Raw genomic sequence first — 20,260 nt, forward strand, 5'->3', positions numbered from 1 at the left:
TTATACTCGGTCAATAACTGAACTGATCAAGCAGTCTGGCTACGGATGTATTTATATTTTTGGAGAAGTTCTAGAAACGTTGCAAATGGAAGTCAGTGGAAGGTTCGTTATCACAAAGGTCATCGCTTAGTAACACGCGATTGTTCTGGAAAGGAGGATGGGTGACAAAAGTGACGCATGAACTGTGTAATGATTGGTAGAAAAGTGGTTTGGGGAAGGGGTTCATAGCCACGCCCTCACCAATCATCATTCGCTAATGTTAGTTTTGAAGTGTCTCCATTAGCGGTGATTCAAACTTAACACTTATTGTTCCATAACTAACATTTTGCATTTTGTTTACTTTACTTGTTTTTCAGCCATTACTGATTATTTTTCGTGTATCCCTGAATGGCCTCAACACGCACCCACGGGGGTATGAGTACTACCGGTTGGGAACAGATGCCCTAGAATAAAATGTGAATCAGTGTCTGCTTTCAGTGCTGATTAGGTTATTGTTATTTTGTTTCGATCATATTAAAGATGTGAAGTGTCGTTTATTATTATTATTTGGTATCTATCTAAGCTACCTGCACAGACTCATAATATCCATGATCAGTTACCGAAACATTTTACGCTTTTCTTTTTTCTTTTTATTTACTCCTCTCTCGCTCTCTCTCTCTCTCTCTCTCTCTCTCTCACACACACACACACACACACACACACACACACACACACACACACACACACACACACACACACACACACACCTTCTCTCAGTCAGTTTTAGAGTTAGTTACTCTTTAGAGCAGGTAAATAGAATTGTTTCTCCTAGAAAATCTGTTTTTTTTTTTACTTTGCAGTTAAAAAATTTATTAAATTTGAGATTCATTTAATTGTTTCTGGTTTTCTTTTGGTATTTTAATTTGTAGCAAGAAACCCGTACGATAACAGTAAAACATACATGTAAGGCTTTTCACCGACTTTTTTGCTTTCATGATACGCCGAACCAAAATATAGGTGCAAAATTTAAATCAGACTAGCAAATAAGGAATGAGATGTGGAGAGAGAGAGAGAGAGGGGAAGGAGACGGGGGGACTGTTTCGACATTGGTTTCGAGAGAATCTTTGAATATTCTGTAGTGTTAGTTGACTTAAAATGTGGTGCGTTACATATGTTTAGAGTGCTGATAGCATGTCTAGTTTACATTCATAGCAGAAATAGTGATTTCATCTACTCAGAACAAGAAGAATGGTATCCAGATATGTGAATTCTGGAGTTAACTCATCCTGGGAAATGTAAATATTCTTTTGTCATTCTTAATCTGTGGAAAAATAAATAGAGGTGCGAGCTTATTAAGCATTATAATAGTTTATGAACATGGTCTTTCCCATTTCGGTTATAGGTTTCTTTCCCCAATTCCTACTCACGCGGAGCGAACGTCCTTGTGATTGAAAATGGGACGTTTGCTATGGAATAACATTTTACTTTCGGTTTGAAAGACCCAGGTTCGAATTCCGTCTAAGACGCAAGGTGTTTACCAGTGACGGTTCGTGGCTTGAAATCGCGGGGGTGCTGCAACTTTCAAAATATACACACTGTAAGTGCAGTGCATACGTGTTTAGATAAAATATCAAAATCATGGTAAAAATTTAAAAAAAAATTAAACATGAAACAATAACGTTTATTATCGATAAAATTATACAGTTTGGTATAATTCAAAATAACTTAAAAATAAAATCCATTATCATAACCCCAATAATGTTCTAAAATAAAAACTATAACAAATGTTATGTCTTTAATTGTAATGTGCAAATATTTAAAGAGACGGAGTAAACACGATAAGCACTACGAACACTCTACTACTGGCGCAAACTGCATAGAAACAACAGTGGAACTGCGCGACGGACAGTGCTGCATTTAATAGCTCGCATCTCACTATGACGTGCATATGCTTGCGTGCGTAGCAATATGACACTGTGGTAAACACAGTGCTGCTAGCGTCCTTCGCCCTCCTAAGTGCTACAAGATGCATTTTATTATTTTTTATACAAAATAAGAGAATTGTATAGGATTGTTGATGATAAAATTAAATATTACAAGCAAATATAAATAAATTAATAAATCTATTTATATAGATTTATTATTTATTTTATATTATTAAGATTTATTATTTATTATATAGATATATTAGAAAAATTGGGGGTGCTGCAGTTCCGCAGTGCCTATGCACAAGTCGCCCCTGGTGTTTACACACGTAAAATAAGTACAAACCAAAAGGAGAAAGACGCATAATTAGCAGCTTGATTATGCGTCTAATTACAGCTTTATTTGCTTCGTCAGTAATTCCAATGTTATGGTTTTCTGTTAGATGACTGTACGACCACAGATGCGAGACCCCTACACACTTCTGCGCATGACAGAAGAAGGTGAAACCATTCTGATAATAAGGTAATCAATGCGTTTCGTGGGATGCGTGTTTATTATTATACGTAGGAAAATTAGGTTTTCTTTTATGAAAATTCTAATTTTTAAAGTGGTAACTATTTTGCTTGTACAACAGTCGGAAAATTTCAAGTATAAAGCACGTGATTAGGCGTGTTGGTGACGAATTTGTACATCGCCTTATTCCTTTCTCTCCTTCAACATGAATTGATTCTTCTAGGCAATCTGCCAGCGACGGCTCTCGCTTCTGTGGTCGGACAGTACTTTTACAAAACTGACATTTATTTTTATTCTTCTCGTCAACTCGAAACAGTTGAAGATATTCTGTGTAGACTTTTTAAACTGGGAATACGCAGTCAAGTTAAAAATTGTTAAAAGACGTTAAAAATAGGTCTTACCTTTTCTAAATTTATGTAGCGTTTACATCTCGGAAACGAAGGGTTGAAATGATCTATAAATAGAACGTTTTTTTTTTTTCTTAAAAAGTAATTTTGTTTGTACAAATTCAATGATTTCTAATAATGTTCCTTTGCTACAGCACACCCACTGGAATATTCACCGTACGCCACTGCTTACTGCATCGCTGTACTGATCACTATGAATATGTTTAATATATTTTCAAAACATCAGATGAGGTGCTCTTAATAACGACAGTGTGTGTGTGTGTGTGTGTGTGTGTGTGTGTGTGTGTGTGTGTGTGTGTGTGTGTGTGTGTGTGTGTGTGCGCGTGCGTGTGTGTGTGTGTGTGTGTGTGCGTGCGTGCGCGCGCGCGTGCGTGCGCGCATTAAATTCTGCGTTAAATTTAAAAATGCAAGTTCTGCGTTAAATTTGAAAGGAAAAAAATAAGTCTTAGAAAATTTCAAATACATAAAGCAGCTTTCGAGAATAATGCCTTATGCCAGGGGTCGGCAACCGGCGGCCCGCATGTCGCCCAAATGTAAATTTTTGGCGGCCCATAAAAGGTTGACCATACTTACATGGCATGTGGCCCGTAAAATTTTATCATCAAGAATTTTCAATGAGCATTTCAAGAGGACGTTATCTACTAATCAAGTGCTAGATGGTTAAGTAGAGGAACTGTGCTAAAAATATTTTTTTAATTTACGTGAAGAAATAGATATTTTCATGGCGGAACATGAAAATACTGTCCCACAACTATCGGATAAAAAATGGATCTCTTGCATTATGTTAGACATTACAACTACCTTAATGAACTTAATTTGAACCTGTAGGACCAAGGTAAATTATTAGCAGAACTGTTTTCTAACATAAAAGCTTTTGAAGGGAATCTATGTCTGTTGAAGAAATATATGATGGAAAAAAATCTACACGATTATATATTTTCAAATCTGCATCTACAGTTGGATGGCAAACACAAAATGAAACTTTTCTTGGTATTATTGAAGATTTGCAAAACGGAATTTTCAATAAGATTTGTGGAAATTGAACCCTTATAATGTCGAAATTGATGACCTACCAAACCGACTACTGATGGAAGTTTTGGAATTGCAACACAATGAAATATTAAAGAACACATTTTCGTTAGAAAATATTCCCAAAAAAATGATCGATGCGTACCAAAAATATTTGAAGGATTAATCAGTTTCGCAAAGATGATAGTCGCATTTGAAAGCACATACATTTGCGAACAAGCATTTTCTGCCATGAGTTTTAGAAAAAAATAAATTTTCTTCTCAACTAACTGATGAACATTTGCATGCTTCGATTCGAATTTACATCTCAGGTTATAAAGTGGATATAGATAAGGGAGACATACATATTGTTATGCATAAAACTATATTATTTGTTTTTACGTGATAATAATTTTTAATTGAGTTTCATTTTCATGCTTGTTTCATATCTCGTACTTGAAACATCTCTGTGTTTTTTTTAAGATAGATATAATAAAAATTGATACCTTGAGTACTTTTTTCACTCGCTATTTTCTATTAATTAAACGCTTGCGGCCCGATTATTAAAAATAAAAGTTGAATGTGGCCTCCCTAGTCTGAAAAGGTTGCCGACCGCTGCCTTATGCCATGAAGACATTCGAGTGTTTAAATGGGTTAACGATGACCGAATTCGATTGAAGATGATCTCTCTCTCTCTCTCTCTCTCTCTCTCTCTCTCACAAACACACCCTACGAGACAGCCTGGTTTATCCCAGAGGTGGGGGGGGGGGTGAGACTTCAGACTGTCTTGTAGAGCTACTTGCAACAATTAACACTTGCAGTTGAGATATCAAGCAGATCAGTAGTAAGATTGTGACACTTGAGCCAGCCTATGACATCTCAACATCATAATGATATTCTGACCTTGAAGTACACAAAGTGATAGTGGTAAGTGTGGAGCTTTGCTCAACTTGACGATTGTCAGGGTCAGATACAATACAAGTAGCTTCTAATGACGGAGATTAGTTTTGATTTGAAAAATTATGTTGTGTAATTTGTGTGAAAAAAATAGTCAAATTTGTTTCCAGTATTGGTCATTAAATCCAAAGCCTTTTGTTGGCTCATTCTTGCCAGTTTTGTGTACCACTTTATCGAACACGTTTTATCTTGGGATCTGAAAATACAGAAGAAAAATGTTAAAAGCCACAAAATAATGTGGATTATATATATTTATGATGATTAGAAAAACACTGAAATTCATGGAAAAAAGCATGGGTAAGACAATCAAACATACTGAATTCTATGGCTGACACTTTGAAACATTTAAACTTTAGTCACTCATCATATCAAAGAAAACGGTTTTTTTTTTTTTTTTTTTTTTTAACAATTCAGATTAAAGTCGAACACCAGATAAGGACAATTATAAAAAAATTCAGTTAAAGTCGAGTGTGGCAATGAAAGAATTGAGAGTTAAGTTCCTGCCTCCCCTCTGGGTGCGCCACTGTAATCATGTGTTTATTTTGTTTAATGTTTAAGCAATAAGCACAACTAACATACTGCAGGAAAAGCTCTTTTTGCTAAGGTTGACTGTGAAACCATCTGTAGCCAGGGAACAACACTTCGTGATGTCCCCCCCCCTCCCTTCCCTTAGACGATTTGAGAATACACACAACGCATCGCATACGACCTATGACTGAGGTCGTATGCAAGCATCTCCAATGATCGCTAATTCATAAGTATAGAAATAGAAGACGCACAACATAAATTTTAAAAAATGAATTTTAATTAGGAAAAGATTTTTGGAAAATTTTGTAGTGTTTTTTTTTTTTTTTCATTTGGGGGGGCCAGCACCCAGATGGGGGGTCTCCTGCCTCCCCTCTGGGTGCGCCACTGTAATCATGTGTTTATTTTGTTTAATGTTTAAGCAATAAGCACAACTAACATACTTTAGGAAAAGCTCTTTTTGCTTAGGTTGACTGTGAAACCATCTGCAGGTATTTTCTTACTTTTTTTTTTTTTTTGGTAAAACATGTGCTTTCGTTCGCTGTTAGCCAAGGGTGATGACCTATCTCATGTAGCCAGCTAAACCATTAGACTTAGAACCGGGGATCAAAGTCCATAACTGTTCTTGTATACAATGTGATGCATTGACCTACTATATTCAGCCTTGTCTGATCATGCTACTGGCTGTATTATCTTTTTTTTTTTTTTTTTTTTTTTGTAACCTAAAGTAAAGCACACGCCAGTGGCGGCCGGTGTAAATAAATTTAAAATTCTTTAAAATTTATTTAAAATTATTTGTAAATTATTTAAAATTCTTTCAAATAAACAAATCGATATATAATAACTATTTCAATTTGAATTCCTGGAGGAATATACAACGTATGATCATTATATGATCATACGTTGTATATGATCATTATACGATCAACGTATGATCATATAATGATCATACGTTGTTATGTATCAGGAATTAAAAATCGAAACATTGTTATATCTAGCCAAGCTGCTGATCATAATATTATCCAATTTAGTAAAATTTAATTTAGATTCCGAAACAACCGTTTTGCCTGTTTTGGAATCGAAAAAATCTGCGTTTCCGGAAGGGAAACCCGATTAACTCACCCTAAACTGCAAAAAATTCCTTATAAAGATTCTTCCGATCCTAAACAGAATTCGAACCCAGGTCTTTCCAACTTGAAGGCGTTGTCTTAACTCATTAAGTAAGTAGGTTTCATGAAGTTTAATTTTTTTACAATTGTCTTTAAATTAAATATCACATAATACGTATTTGATAAGTCATTTGAATATATATTTTAATACTAATGTGGAGTGATTGTTATGCCTAAGTAGTAATACTCGTACTTTGGACACTGCTAATTGATTGGCTGATCGTGCAATGTAGGCTACAAAAGAACTCTATCCAAAAAATGTGTTTTGTGATCTTTAAGGAAAAAAAAAAAAAAACTGTACAGAATTATAAAGCAGATTAAATTGCAGACGATGTTATTAAGGTGAAAAAGTTATGCATAGTTTATTTTACTAAATAAGAACGTCTGCTTCCCCCTCCCCTTTTTTTTTTGCCAGTTGGATAACTAATAACTAGAAATCGAATACTAATTTACTAAAGAAAATCGAGTAAAATTACTTTTGTTGACTATCTGCAGACAAATTCATCCTGATTCATTCATAAAAAAGAAAACAACATCAGTTAGGAAAAAAACCGAATATATCACAAAAAATCGCTGTCTTTAGTAAGAAGACAAAAACAATTAGAAAGATCAATTAATTCTGTCTTTGACAACGAGCAATTTGTAAATTACCAATTTTTATAACGTTGGCTTCCATGTCGAAAGACAAAGAAATGAAATCGAATTCCAAGCATGCAGAAGAACAGTCTTACATTCCTCAGGGAAAAAAACAAAACAAAAACAGTATGAATGTCAGTTACTTCTTACAGTTCGTAGCTCTGTCTTCGTATTAATAAAATACGTAAGAAAAACTCAAGCTTCAAAATGCTAGTTACATAATGCATACTTTTTTATACTGTTCTTCAGCATAAAAGATAAAGCTTCATTCTTTCAATTAAACAAGTCTGCATAATCCCAATTCACTGTTTTATTTTAGGAAAAAAAACATAAAAACCGGACTTGTCATTACTGTTATTAAAAATATTTTAACGCTCTTGCAGTCGTCTGTTTTTATCTATTTGTTTGTTTATTTATGATGATAACGATAAAAGAAAAGTGATTCAGTTGCGCACACTCGTATTTCGTCCGGTAGCTGATGAAAGTAAACATTTTTACTAATTACGAATATGTAAAGGAGACTTTGAATACGTAAATATACATTCCCAAGCTCTATACGTCATCTCCCTAATGACTATTGCCTCACATGTTATGTATCATATTATATTAGAAGGTGGTTAATGCAATCAGTTAAGACAGCGAATGTGATAAAAAAAAAAAAAAAAAAAAGAAGAAAATTGCAACTGCTCAACAGGGAACCATTCACTATCAGTAAGCTTAAATTGCCTAAAACGATTTGAGTTCTCTTAGTTTATTAATAAAACAATGCTGGTTATCATTCTAATTAATTTTTATTTTAATGAAATTTTGCAAATTGGCGTCATTATAATTCGCCACCTGTTGAAAATATCCATGAAACATACTACCAACTGCAAGAATCTGAATGCGAACTCTAAATAGTCATGTGACTGTTTAGTTGTCACACGTGATGAATAATTAATTTCTCTATTTTGCCAGCACCGCATTTGAAATCTGAACTAGGACTCTCGAGATTCATCCTTTCCTAGACTGAGGCTCACATTCGGACCAAAAGTAATACATTCACGAATTCGTATATATTCACGTACATATTATATATATATATATATATATATATATATATATATATATATATATATATATATATATATATATATATATATATATATATATATATATATATATATATATATATATATATATAATAATAAACGTATATATAATATATATATATATATAAACGTGTCAAAAAAACGTGTCATAAGAACGTTTTAAATTTCGCTTATCTTTTTATATATATAGTAGGGGGGTCCGTCCCCTGACGCCTACGGCTCCCCCCAGAGTTCAGGACTGGTAGGCCGGTTCTCCTTGAATTCTGATGACTCGAAAAGGGGGTCCCCCTGGCGCCTATGACGCCCCCCCCCCCAGTTCCGGACTGGTAGGCCGGTTCTCCTTGAATTCTGATGACTCGAATTTTGAAGACTCGACACTTGGGGTAGCCCCTGAGTTTCAAAACGTTTCAAATAACTTGACACGAAAACGTGACACAAAAACGTTACAAAAAAAAGGCTTATCATTTTATATTATAGAGTAGATTTTTATTTATTTTTTTTTTAATTTTTTTTCACGAATTCGGGTGCAGTTCGAGCTGAATCTTTACTAATTATGTTGACCACTCAGAAAGGTTTTCCTCAACGCTGTTGTGAGTATACCATGTCAAGACAGAATCTAAAACTCTTTGATGTGAAATTGAACTGACTGTTTCTGTATTTTGAATTTTCTGGACACTTACACACTCTGACGGTGTACGCAGTGCGTATACTACGTTTTCAGTAGTCAATGAATTCATTATTCCTGACTTAAGTGAAGTTGCAAAATGTGTAGCTAAATATTAGATGGCTCTGTACACTCGTAGCTGCAAGGGCAAGTGGACGCCATGACTGACATTAGAAAATCTTTCAAAAACGCTGAACAAGATCACCACCCCTCTCTCTCTCTCTCCCTCTAATCAAATAACATAAATTTAGAAGCATAATGCACAGTTCGTGAACAATATTATAAAGACAAACTTGCATCTTTTAGGTGGGGTGGGGGGGGGTGATCCTTGATTAAAGCATTTTCGAGGATTAATAAGCCCATAAGCGAATCAGAATGATTTTTTTGAAAAATATTTATTTTAGTCATTATTTTTTATATATACCCTCAAGGTTTGTACAGAAATGCTATGGCAGTATACCTATACGATTAAGTTTCCGTTATTATTAATGTCCTGTCAAAAGCTTCTTTCAAATTAGCCTATCACTTGTCAGCACTCCAGAATCGTCAAATATTATTGTTCAGTATTGTCTAATATTATTTTTTATTATTTATAATAAAAATATTTATTATATTTTATTCTGTTTTTAGTGAATTTTATGTTTTCGTATAGTCCGTAAAACTTGCTGACCGAATATGATGATTATGATTACATTTAGCAACCACAAATACATCTAGTCGTTCACAGTGTAAGCAAATAAACTTAGCTGAATACCTGAACAGACAATATACAGTTACACAAGAATAGTAGGGGAGACATGACTCTGATGGTCACGGGCCCAAATCCAAGCATGTTCTTTACATTGTCATATCTGTATTTCGCCGCATCTGCCAATTTGTGTTATTTTTTTAATTACGATCGTTTTTTTTTTAAATGAATATATTAAAAATTATTTTAATATATTTTCGGCCCATTCGCACGTCGGCCAACCAGGAAATTCCCGAACCAGTCCGCACTTGGAATTAAATTTCGTACCAAAAAAAAAAAAAAAAATTGTATCCTTTTGCAAGGATCCTTAAGGATGCTATCACGTTCCTCCGCCCTCCCCCAGAACATGAGTTTGTACCTTAAACAAGTTTGCGCATTAGGACAGAAACTGGATTCAATTTTCCGAAGATCAGCTATACTGGATGTGAATAGTTTCGAAATTGAACACATCAAGCTAATTCGAATTGTAAATAAGCATTTCAGCTAATGCAGGTCTCTGCTTCGTATTCATAAAATGTGCTATTCCAACATTCTTCTCGTTGTTCTACAATATGTCTTGGCTTCGAGACTTGACTACAATGAAAAATCCCAGCCTGTAAAAATCTACAAGGCCATCAGGTTAACAAAAACGTATTATATGCTAGACTTGGAAGATTTAACAGTCGGCTTATACTTTGCTTTTAAGAGAGAGTATTGGTAATTGAAAGCCACATTTCCAGTTGAAATAGAAAAGGTTGATATGTAGTATCTGCTCTGTATAACTAACCTTCCGTATTGCAATGCTAACAGAATGAATAAATAAATAAGAAACAATAAACGTGTAAATAGTAAAAAGTGTAAGTAAACATTAAACTAAGAAAACTTGAATATAAATTGATTTTATGATAACTGTTTGATTAGTTTAGTGTTACCAGTTAGTCGCAATTCCTTAGCTATTCAAATTTATAATTGTTATTATTTTGATTAAAAAAAAAAAATAGTGACTTAAAAGGAAATCGATGGAAAACCTATGAGTTCTCAAAAATTGCTTGAAATTTGAGAATTCATTGAAGAACAATCTTCGCATCGGTATAAACACCTAATCTGCTAATTAGGCATATAGTCGAGTGTAGGGTTCTGTGAACGTTCTTTTTGCCTTTCCCTTGGGTTGTTACTAAGAAAAATGACGCCACTGTCAGATGTCATCTATGTTTTTCAGGCTTTAACAATCAACAGCTGACCTGATAAGTGTATGACGCTTGCTTGTGCGATATTTGATACTCTTGTAAAGAGAGTTCCGTGTTTCTACAGCATAACATTAAATGGGCTTCCAAAGACGACGCTAATTTCATTTAGTAGTTACTCAGAATTCATGACCTCATCCCCATCCTACTCCTCCTCTCTTCGAAGGAACTGAGAAGTGCGCAGACATCGTCGACAACAACAGTTCTCTTCTGTCCCAACAACGAAACTTAGCTTCGTTTATCGCGACGGACAGTAACATGGGAAGTTCTTTATTTTTACTGTATTCAACTCTGGGAGTTATCTTAGCAGCTAAAACTACTACTGTATATAGGGATGATTATACATTATCCGACATTTATGCCATCGTAGCCAGGATCGAGGAACAAATGAAAAAGGATGATAAGTTGCAAGAAATCAAGGAAATTATCCGTATAAACTCCATGTTAGACCATGTGGATAAAAAGATTGACACTCTCCTTGAGAAACTGGAACTTCAGAAGGTTGGTGATGAATTGTCCAGACACCTTGGCAGCAATGCTGATGGTGTCATTGTACGACTTACCAGCTTGGAAATGAGCGTTGAAAAGTTACAAGATAGTTTTACACGCGTTGACAATAATCTCGAAAAGTTGGACGATGTGGAAAAACGAACTACTCAGATGACTGATGATCTGGATTATAAACTACGCAAAATGATGAACGTTATTACTTCGTTGTACGAGATGAATAAAGAAATGAAAGCTAATATAAGTGTCCGAACGGAGCAATTCGATGTTAAGAGTGGCGTAAGCAATCCAAGAACAACGGAATTTCTTATCGAGAATTTAGACGAGATGGAACGAAAGTTTAAAGAACAAATCAGTGTTTTGTCAGCTCAATTACATAGCGAACTGAACAGTTTAAAAACTGTAGCCTTCAGTCTAGTGGATCGTTGTAGAAATCCGGGATTAGATGAAACCGATTATGATGAAGAGGAAGAGGATGATATTTCGTCAAAACCAAGTTCTCGAAGAAGCAGCAAACCAAGTAAACGAAAGACAACTCGAAAGAATGCGGATGCTCTGCTGTTTCAGAAAACTTTAGACAGCTTTTATACGAATATTAGTCAGTATGCTCAAGAAATCAAACAGGAGCTCTACCAAGGAGTAAACCTACTTGAAGAAAAGTTGGCGAAACTAAATGAGACGGCACTTTTATGCAGTGAACCAACTCCAAGTAGAGGAGTATCATATGTTCCTGGATCACGTGGTACTACACCATTTCACTTGCCCATAATACCCAATACGAAAGGATCTCCTTGGTCTCCTGGATATCCCTCAATTCCATCTCCAGGATATCCCTCAATTTCATCTCCAGGATATCCCTCAATTCCATCTCCAGGATATCCCTCAATTTCATCTCCCAATATTTCCCTTTCTGGTTCTGCAGGGTCTGGTAGAGAACATACACCATTTCCTCCTCATTATCCAGCATCGGGTACTCAACCTGGAATCTACCAAATTCCAGTAACTTCTGATCATCGAAAACAATCTCAGAGATCATGTTCTTCTCTGGCATCGGGAGTAGTGGCTGCGAAATCTTGTGCCGACCTAAGAAAAGGTGGAGCAACATGCGATGGAGTGTACATCATATTTCCCGGAGGTGTTCGTGCAGTTCGAACATTCTGCGATATGACGACTGAAGGTGGGGGATGGACGGTGAGTATTATTAATAATAATAATATGCAGTATGCGTAATGAATGTTGCTCGTAGTAGTTCTGTAAAACAACTTTGGTATCTCAAAATATTCAAGATTAATTTTAAGACAAGTAAGCGTCTATTAAATTTGTTTTGTCCGTCTGCCTAGACCCATCTAATAAAACTTGCTATGGCTAGATAGAGTTTAATAAAAATAAGTCTTTGAAATTCGTACTAAAATGTGTCGCAGTTTTTGTTTAAATAGGATATTTGTAGAGCTACAAGTACATAACATGTTTGCGAAATGATACAAAATAATTATTTCATTCTGATTGGGTGGATTGCCTTAACACTTGCGCTTTAAAATATCTGTTAATGTATATGCATCGTCTGCCATTTGGATTATATCGGACCATTTTAATTAGAAAATTAGTAAAAAAATGATAAACGATATAAAACATATGTTACAAATGACTATAAATAAACTATTTCAGACACGGAAGTTCAATAAAATCGTTCAACTAGCGTCATGGAATAACTTGTGGTGTGCATGGAGAGAAGTAAAACGTCTAATAGGTACTTAAGCATTTTGAAAAGCACCTGAAAGTGAGCAAAAACGTTTGTCTGATCAACACTAGCTTGTCTGATGCTAGTACCCCCACATAACTGCGTGTTGCTTTATAATATTCTTCCGCGAGAACAATGAATTCTCCTCTAAAACAACTCCCTATTGGTTGGAATCCCTTAGATGTGCCATAATCTACAAGCGTTATCTTTCTGCTTAGAAATCAATGAAATTCGGCATTTTGATGCATATTACTGTTCGAGATTGGCGAATTCGAAGTCGTCTCTCATCAAAGTGAACCGCCCAGTGGTTTCTGTGAACAGTCATATTCAATATAGTTGTTTTGCAGAATTTATAGTTACGTGTTATTTATTTGTTTGGTTTTGTTTTCTAAAAATAAGCGATAAAAATGAAGACGAGTGTTTCTATGTCTAATTATATTATTATAGTATAAAAAATCTGGTGAAGAATTAATAAAGCCGAACCACTGACAATATTTTTCGTCAAAGATTGATTTTTTTTTTTTTGTACAAAGTTGTCACACCTTTCAATAGCCACATTATATACAGAAGCAGGCTTAGTCATGATATTCAACATCGGTTGCTTACTATGCTATGCCGTTTACAGAATATTTAACAAAGGATCCATACAGTTATTAGACTGATATACCCTACATCAGTGCTTCCCAAACTTATGGATATAAAGGCCCCTTTGGAAAAATTTAAATATTTCATGGCCCCCATCGAAAAAAAAAATTCATAATACAGACATGTATTGATTGTATTTCTATTCAATACAAAACATACACAGCGAATAATGCAAAAATCAAATGCAAATGTTACATTTTTAGCATCTTACATACACATTTGACATGGTTTAAATTCATGGCTTCCTCAACAAAACTAACGGCCCTCAAGGGGGACGCGGCCCACAGTTTGGGAAGCGTTGCCCTACATCAGTGTTTCGCGTACCCACCGGGGGGTACGCGAAAGGTCGTTAGGGGATACGTGGCAATTTTCGGCTATGCATAATTAAAGGAGTCATTATATTTTTCAACAAACAGTGCAATTAGAGACAACCGGAATAAAACGGCACTAACTAATGAATCACATCCCCTCTCCAACAGAAACTGCTGTATAGCAGTTTCTGTTGGAGAGGGGATGTGATTCACTTTATCCAGCAAAACCATATGTTGCCGGTGGAACATATGGTTTTGCTTGACATCACCCCCGTCGTTAAGGTGTTAAAACTAAGAAATATATAGTGAATGTGTTTCAGATATTATGGAATTCGGTTGAAGGGAATTAGCATTTCAACTCAACTGTTGAAATGCTAATTTGTCTTTGGTTCGCGCGATCTTTTGTTAATACCGCACCAATCATATGCAGTTCTTCGCTGCCCTACGTATCTCAAGTCTTGTAAATTACTGGTAATTTTTGCTTGAAATAATGGGAAAGAAGATGACGCTATTTGGGTAGATGACTTTGACGATGCACACAAAGAAACTGTTCTTAATGCCAAAAGTAGTGATAGCGAGTAGGAGCTTCTTGGTAAGTCGCACCGTTTTCGGTTTTTTTCTGAAAACTTTAGTTTCCGAAAATTCCCACACGTATCTCGCAACACGATTTTTTATCTTTAATTTTGGGGAAAAAAGTTAGAGTTATGTTAAAGATACCAAGTAATTTTATAACCTTAGTTTTAATCCTTTTTCCCAAGTAAGCAAACAGACAAGTAAGTCAAGTTTGCGCCTGAACGTGGTTCAAGACTTATGGTGGTGGTGCAACATCAAGGCAACTCATGGTTGCTGTCTGTTTTCTTACTTGGGAAAAATGATTAAAACCAAGGTTATAAAATTACTTGGTATCTTTAACATATATTATACCCAAGGTAAAAAACTTTTCACATCTTTCTCTCATCCGGAGATTCTTAATTAATAAGGTCAAAGCACCTTGTGGCAACTTGCATAGGTAAAATTGATAAGTTCTGTATTACTTAAACCTTGGCATTTCAAGGTCTGCCTACTCACTGATGAGACCTCAATAAAGGTTGAAACCGGTCTGGGTAGTGACCCCCACCCATAATGTATAACATCATACCTCTCCTAGGAGATGTGTTTTACATTTATGGGAAATACTAAGGAAAGTGATCAGAACTTAATCCATCTTTACCATGAGTTGCCTTGGTGTTGCACCACCACCACCACCATAAGTCTTGAACCACGTTCAGGAGCAAACTTGACTTACTTGTCTGTTTGCTTACTTGGGAAAAAGGATTAAAACCAAGGTTATAAAATTACTTGGTATCTTTAACAAATATTATACCCAAAATAAAAAAACGTTTCACAAAGTTAGAGTTATATTCGAGTAAATACAGTATTTTTTTTTTAGCTTTCAAATTCTTACGTATGGATCATTGGTTAAAGATTGGATTTATAAAACCCCCAAAAGAGAGCAATATAGCAAATACAAGTAGCTGTAAGCAACAAGAAAACGTTGATTTTGCATCTGGATCAAATGAAATTGATAAGAGTGTGTCGTCTGACATCTCTAGAGAACCAAAATTTTAAAAGAAATCATAATTTTTGTTTATATGAACATATAAATTCAAATAAAATAGATATTTAATTTTAATTAATTTATTTATAATTAATTAATTAATTAATTAATTAATTTTAATTCATTAATTTATTTATTTTTTATTAATTAATTTATTTATTTATTTTTACTTAATCAATGAATTTATTTATTTTTAATTAATTAATGAATTTATTTATTTTTAATTAATTAATGAATTTATTTATTTTTAATTAATTAATGAATTTATTTTTTTAAAAATTAATTAATTTTGGGGTACTTGGTAATAATGAACATTTAAGAAGGAGTACGCGGATATCTGAAATTTGAGAAACACTGCCCTGCATTATAGTGACCAGATTATCCAAGGATCAATGCTGGACACGTTCCACTGGTTGCATAACTTTTGTTTCCTGCTTTCCAGGTTTGCCTTCCCTCCAGGCGTATATTCTAAAATTGCTGTATTCCTTCTTATCCCAACAGAAATATAATCATACCTTTTCAATAAAATATTCTGCTTTGATTCTTGTTATTATTGCTAATTAATAATATTGTTACTGCTAAACTATCAAGAAACTTTTATTTAAATTCTCATTGGATAATGGATGCAAAAGTAAATATCACACGAAACTTATTTAACTTATACAATGAATATCTATTAAAACTCTCCAAATGAACAATTTAAACATATTTTTCCTAAGAATGAATTATTTTCAATAATTCATCATCCTCTGATATTTCACCCATAAAATCTTCACAGGAATCAACCATTTATATACAATAAAGACCAACAATAAGAATGGCCTTTATTGTCTCAAGTTTTAATTGTGTTTTCTCTGCAGTCCATAATTTATTCACAACTGAAAATACTCTTTCTGTAACAGCATTTGTCCCGGGTGAGCAAAGGGCAAATTCCGCTGTTTCTTTTTTTTTTTATATATTACTAGGGCACTTTTTCTTTCTCAAAAAATGCAAATATCTCAACCCATCTATCTCCTCCCATTTTTTCTCCTTCCATTCTTCAATTTTTGAATGAATTATATACTTCTTTAAACAAGAAATCTCATCAAAAAGGTTATTTTTTTGATTTTTTATGACGATTTTTTTCCAAAATTAGAATCTATATACTCCAACGATGCCTCAAAATCATGCCATGATATTCTATTTTTAAGGTTCACCCATTTAAATGTCTTAATTTCCAGGAACTGGGATGAGCACATGTCCAAATATTCCAAACAATTGCTGTAAAAAGTTTTAACATGAGAAATAAACAATTTTTTTAATGCTTCCATCATCTTTTAAAATTCTTAAATCTCTTCTTATGCAAATAGGAACGTAGTTTGATTCGAGACGTTCTCTGTGTTTTGCTTTTAGCATATTAGTCCTATGACACTTCCATTATTGTACAATCCTTTCCTTCAATGTTTTTTCTGACTACTGCCTCAAAGACTGATGCCAGACTATGAAGAAATGTTAACCACAACTGAGAGAGGTATTATCATTGAAAAAGAGTTCAATTATTCTTGGAGTTCAATTATTCTGTTTTAAACTTTTCACTTGGCACCCAACCGCATGCCTCTTTTCAGATATACAAACTTAAATACAGATCCTGCTATATTTTCATGAGTTTTCGATTGAAATAAATAAATAAATAAAGAGCTATTAGCTATTTAAACATGAATAGCTAATACATGAGAGTATCTCGATTGAACAACAGACGGTGCTTGTTTTTTAATTTACAAAGATGTCTCTGATAGTTATTTCAGCTAACATCAAGTTTAGTGCCGGACTGGTTGGCGTATCCTCTGTCCAACCAGGAAGTTTTCGTTCAATTTTCACCTTGGGCATGGATGCTTGTGATTTCTTTCATACATGCAGATACTATACACTCTCTCAAGATGAACTGAATCTCACCTATAGGATAAGAGACTCTCCTCAGCTGTGTGTGTGTGTGTGTGTGTGTGTGAGAGAGAGAGAGAGCCAACTCCTTTTTTTTTGGAGAATAAAAGGCGTTAGCGGATTTATTTTTTCAACTTTAACATATATAAAAATAATAGAATTCTAGCAACGGATGACCTTATGAAATATCTTGTTAAGAGTTTTTCTTTTTTTCCCTTTTGAATAACTCGTTTTATTTTATTTTATACTAGGTCATCATGAGAAGAGGTGAATTCGGGGATAAACAAGTCAGCTTTCATCAAAACTGGGAAGGTTATAAACACGGCTTTGGTGATATCGAAGGGGAATTCTGGATTGGCAATGATAATATTCATCTTTTGACGAGTCAAGACCAAACCGTACTACAAGTGGCACTCGAATCGTTTGATGGCGATACTCTCAATCTCACCTATAACTTATTTGCCATTGAAGACGAAAAGAATAATTATCGCCTTCGCGTTGGAAGATATGTCGGTAAGCCAATGCCTGCAGCTAATGCACTTCGCAGTCACAACAATAAACCTTTTAGCACATACGATCGTAATAATAACAGTCCTCATCAGAACTGCGCTGCCACATACAAGGGAGGATGGTGGTTCAACAACTGTTATCATGGCTTTCTTACAGGGGAATATTTCCTGCCAGAGGCAAGAACAGACAGATGGAGGGGAATTTTGTGGTATGATTGGAAAAAAGATGAACCCTTAAAGTCGGCAGAAATGAAAATTCGCCCAAGGTATTTCAATACAAAAGAGTAACAAAGGAAAGGAAGAGGGGGGGGGGGTAAAAAAAAAGAAAGAAAGAAAAGAAACAACGCATTCTTGTCTAAACCATAGTGTTAAGAAATCAGAATTACTGAGGTGCACATTTTAGGACAGAAACAGTTTATTTACTCTACACTTAATTTTATTGATAATTTCATGACGATGATAGATAAATAGTTTGATTCGATTCAAGTAAATAAATGTAATAGAAAATGATACTTTGTACTTTTATTTCATATTAACAAACACTGAATTAGTTTTTAAAAATTTGTTTTTATAAAGAACTTCCGAGATCTGCAACTGGATATCATCAAGAGATCAGAGCTGGATTTAAGCTTGCTCTAACGCCCCTAAGCTATAACTTTCAAGAGATCCCTACTGATCTCTACTGAGTAAATTTTAGGTTTTGTAGCTTCTCGGAGATTCTTGTAATGATGTCAGGTCATAAGTTGTCGCTTGTCTAACTCATGAATAAATTTAGCTGTGAATGTCTGCATCTTCAGGCTCTGATCTGGTTCCTCTTTCTCTCTCGGACTTTAAGAGATAAAGAAATATTGAAACGGGCTCAGAAAAGGGTAATTAATATGATATTGAAATTGTAGGACGTTGAGTATTAGGACAGATTAAGGAACTGCGGGCCACGAACTTTGCAGAATAGGTGGAAGAGAGAGACATACAAACTATTAGAGGGATTTTATAGAACCCAAGTAAATACAACCGTTCAGTAAATGGGTTTATTTATTTCTGTTTACACTTCTTCTACTCACTTTCCAGGAAACTGGCAACAGTGAGAGGGCTGGTTTTTCTCTTGGCTGGTGATTAGGAAGCAGAATTTATTGTCAGTGAGAGAGCAAGAGTATAATCTGAGAAACTTTAAGAAGTATGAAAAGTGTGCAAGAAATATGACAAATATAGGATGATGATCACTCATTATCACCCACCCATCCACCAGTGGCGGCTCGTGGCTTGAAACGTGGGGTTCTGCAACTTTCGAAATATACATACACACTATAAGTACAGTGTATACGTGTTTGGATAAAATATCAAAATTGTGGGAAAAATTAAAAAAAAAAAATTAAACATGATAAAACATTGTTTATTATCGATAAAATTATACAGTTTAGTATAATTCAAAATTACTTAAAAATAAAATCCATTCCTTTAATTGTAATTAAAGGAATGGATTTACAATTTTTGGACATTACAATTAAATCCTTCAATTGTAATGTGCAAATATTTAAAGAGACGGAGTAAACACGATAAGCACTACGAACACTCTACTACTGGCGCAAACCGCATATAAACAACAGTGGAACTGCGCGACAGACAGTACCGCATTACGCTAATAGCTCGCATCTCACTATGACGTGCACATGCTTGCCCCGCGTAGCAATATGACACTGTGGTAAACACAGTGCTGTTAGCGCCCTCCTAAGTGCTACAAGATGGATTTTTATTATTTTTTATACAAAATAAGAAAATTGAATAGGATTGTTGATGATAAAATTAAATATTACAAGCAAATATAAATAAATATATTTATATATCGACAAATATTGTGCTGCAGTTCCGTAGTGCCTATGCACGAGCCGCCCCTGGTTAAGAGAATAAAAAATACACCAATATCACATCATTATGTGTTTAATCCCACAAAAGGATAAGTAATCTACAGTCCTGATATAGGAAGTATGTTCAGAAAAGTGACCAGACATGTGACTGTTTCATTGCATATGCCAGCGTTTCCCAAACTATGTTCCGCGGAACACTGGTGTTCCGCGAAAAGTGGATAAGTTTTCTGAAACATTATCAAAATTAATATGAGCCTGGAATGGTTTTAAATGCTGCGACAATTTCAATCATGCTTGAAAATCAGACGCTTTCGATTGTGCTATTAAG

General features: G+C 34.6%; 1 protein-coding gene across 1 annotated transcript; it reads left to right on the forward strand.

Moving 5' to 3' along the window:
- The first annotated feature begins 10,965 nt into the window (after nt 1-10,965).
- LOC150097923 (uncharacterized) lies at nt 10,966-18,580 on the forward strand. Its single transcript, XM_090406214.1, has 2 exons — nt 10,966-12,544; nt 17,813-18,580. Exons 1-2 carry the CDS (start codon nt 11,105-11,107, stop codon nt 18,356-18,358), a joined length of 1,986 nt encoding a protein of 661 aa, XP_090262340.1. The 5' UTR covers nt 10,966-11,104; the 3' UTR covers nt 18,359-18,580.
- Nucleotides 18,581-20,260: the final 1,680 nt, after the last annotated feature.

The sequence above is a fragment of the Typopeltis vanoorti genome, chromosome 16, assembly GCF_054136105.1.
Source record: "Typopeltis vanoorti isolate ZY-2024b chromosome 16, IOZ_Tvanoo_1.0, whole genome shotgun sequence".
Taxonomy (NCBI): domain Eukaryota; kingdom Metazoa; phylum Arthropoda; class Arachnida; order Uropygi; family Thelyphonidae; genus Typopeltis; species Typopeltis vanoorti.

Bases quoted from the DNA above. Each gene is read 5' to 3' on its own strand.
- LOC150097923 (XM_090406214.1), top strand. From the start codon at position 11,105: ATGGGAAGTTCTTTATTTTTACTGTATTCAACTCTGGGAGTTATCTTA. The intron at 12,545-17,812 runs GTGAGTATTATT...ATTTTATACTAG, and splicing joins CTGAAGGTGGGGGATGGACG to GTCATCATGAGAAGAGGTGA.